Source organism: Austrofundulus limnaeus, unplaced genomic scaffold, assembly GCF_001266775.1.
Source record: "Austrofundulus limnaeus strain Quisiro unplaced genomic scaffold, Austrofundulus_limnaeus-1.0 Scaffold635, whole genome shotgun sequence".
Lineage (NCBI taxonomy): Eukaryota > Metazoa > Chordata > Actinopteri > Cyprinodontiformes > Rivulidae > Austrofundulus > Austrofundulus limnaeus.
Genome location: NW_013953037.1, coordinates 91,126 through 93,385, shown reverse-complemented (window position 1 = coordinate 93,385; position 2,260 = coordinate 91,126). Strand labels below are relative to the sequence as shown.

The 2,260-nt window shown below is 39.4% G+C and overlaps 1 protein-coding gene across 1 annotated transcript in view; it reads right to left on the bottom strand.

The window, feature by feature from the left end:
* Positions 1-425: 425 nt before the first annotated feature.
* The window catches only part of ncbp1 (nuclear cap binding protein subunit 1), a 19,130-nt gene continuing 17,295 nt past the window's right edge, over positions 426-2,260 (bottom strand). Inside the window, exon 23 of the mRNA XM_014027325.1 lies at positions 426-848. Within this exon, the coding sequence (XP_013882779.1) occupies positions 735-848 (114 nt within the window). The 3' untranslated portion in view covers positions 426-734. The remainder of the gene's footprint in view (positions 849-2,260) is intronic.

Sequence of the window (2,260 nt, the reverse complement as noted above, 5' to 3'; positions counted from 1 at the left end):
AACCAACCCATTTAATGATGTTTTTATTTTATATTTTGCAATAAATGATTTTTAAACAATTCTAATTAAAGTGTTTATGAAAAGCTTCTGAACTCAACATTACACTAAAACTACTTTGTGAAATGATAAAAGCAATATAAAGATTACAAATCTAACAAAAAACGTGATTTTCCTGACTTTATAAATGTATAATAAATATTTTTAACTCTGAGCTGAAATAAAAATCAGCTTTAAAGTTTGTTTTTATTGATTTTTAAAATCATCAAATCTGTTTTTATGTGTTTGGTTTGTAACTATTTTGTCTGTTTAAAGAAGCTGAACTGCAGAAATTGAACTTTTTATCGAATAAACTTCCTCATTTAAAGCTTCCTGTTTTAAGTTTTTCCCTTCTGTCAGCGTCACAAACAAAAACACAAACCAGCAGCTGGATAAAGACTCCAAGGAGCTTTAATCACGTCCCTGTTCCACGTAAAACAAATATAAAAAAGTAGAGCGCTCTCCGGCCTCGGCCTGCTTTCYTATGAACGTTTCTCCAAACAGGTTTAAAAAATATCCATTCATAAGAACACGAGCAGGAGCTGAAACAAACTAAACACAAAGAAAAGTAGTTACAGTAAACTAACGAAGGACTCCTGGGTGAGTTCTTATCGTTGGCACCGAACGCGAGACGGTTAAATTAAAATCAAAAACACGACGGGGAGGAAGGGGGTTCTTGATGCAAGACTTGGTCGGTCTCAGAGCTGCAGGGCGCAGAACTGCTGGTACACGGCCAGGATGTGTGGGTCCAGCTCAGCTGTGAACAGCAGGTTCTCCAGGGTCCCCATGTACTGCTGGATGGTTCCGTGGTGCTGCGGGGGGAACAGAGATTTATCTGTAAAAATGTAGTTTCTTCTGAAGCTAAAGGTTCATTCACAAAAAATACAATAAATAAATAAACAAACAAAACAAGGGAAAGTTGTTAGATCGACCAATCAAATGAATCAAATAAAACCCAGAGTGGAAACCAGTGACGTGTGTTAACCGAAGGTACCATCAAGTGATTTTTAATGGTCGGAGAGGGCGGCCATATTGTTCAGGGCAGGGACAACTCTACAGTTAGCTGAGAGGTCAGCACATCCGTGAAACTCAGTTTGATGTTGAAGACAATTTTTCAATTTAATAGAAATATATTAAACAAAAATCAAACATACAAGGCAATGAATGATGTTCAACTAACCAATGAAAAACTAATACCTATCTGCGACTCTAATCAAGCCATGATAAACTGCTGACATTGACAGCCCGCCTCTTCCTATATATGGCTTTCGTACCACCGTGACATGCGTTGACGCCTCCAGTCAATATAACAATTGTGTTAATCTGGAAAAACAACACAGAGATCATAGCTCCTGCCTGGGCTGAATAGACTTGATTGACAGACAGATGACAGAGGTGAGAGTAACTTTAGCTTACCGTCTTCTCTAGTCTAGCTAACATTAGCTTACTGTCCTCTGTCGTCTAGCTAGCATTAGCTTACTGTCCTCTGTCGTCTAGCTAGCATTAGCTTACCATCCTGTCGTATAGCTAACGTTAGCTTACCATTTTCTCTAGTCTAGCTAACATTAGCTTACCATCCTGTTGTATAGCTAACGTTAGCTTACCGTCCTCTGTTGTCAAGCTAACGTTAGCTTACTGTCCTCTGATGTCAAGCTAACATTAGCTTACCATCTTCTCTAGTCCAGCTAACATTAGCTTACCGTCCTCTGTTGTCTAGCTAACATTAGCTTACCGTCCTCTGTTGTCTAGCTAACATTAGCTTACAGTCCTCTGTTGTCTAGCTAATGTTAGCTTACCGTTGTCTGTCATCTAGATAGAAGTAGCTTACCGTCTGTCTTCTAGCTAACATTAGCTTACTGTCCTCTGTCGTCTAGCTAACATTAGCTTACTGTCCTCTGTCGTCTAGCTAACATTAGCTTACTGTCCTCTGTCGTCTAGCTAACATTGGCTTACCATCCTGTCGTATAGCCAACGTTAGCTTAACGTCCTCTGTTGTCAAGCTAACATTAGCTTACCGTCCTTTTGTCAAGCTAACATTAGCTTACCGTCCTCTGTTGTCAAGCTAACATTAGCTTACCATCTTCTCTAGTCTAGCTAACATTAGCTTACCATCCTCTGTTGTCTTGCCAACATTAGCTTACCGTCCTCTGTTGTCTAGCTAACATTAGCTTATCGTCCTCTGTTGTCTAGCTAACATTAGCTTATCGTCCTCTGTTGTCTAGCT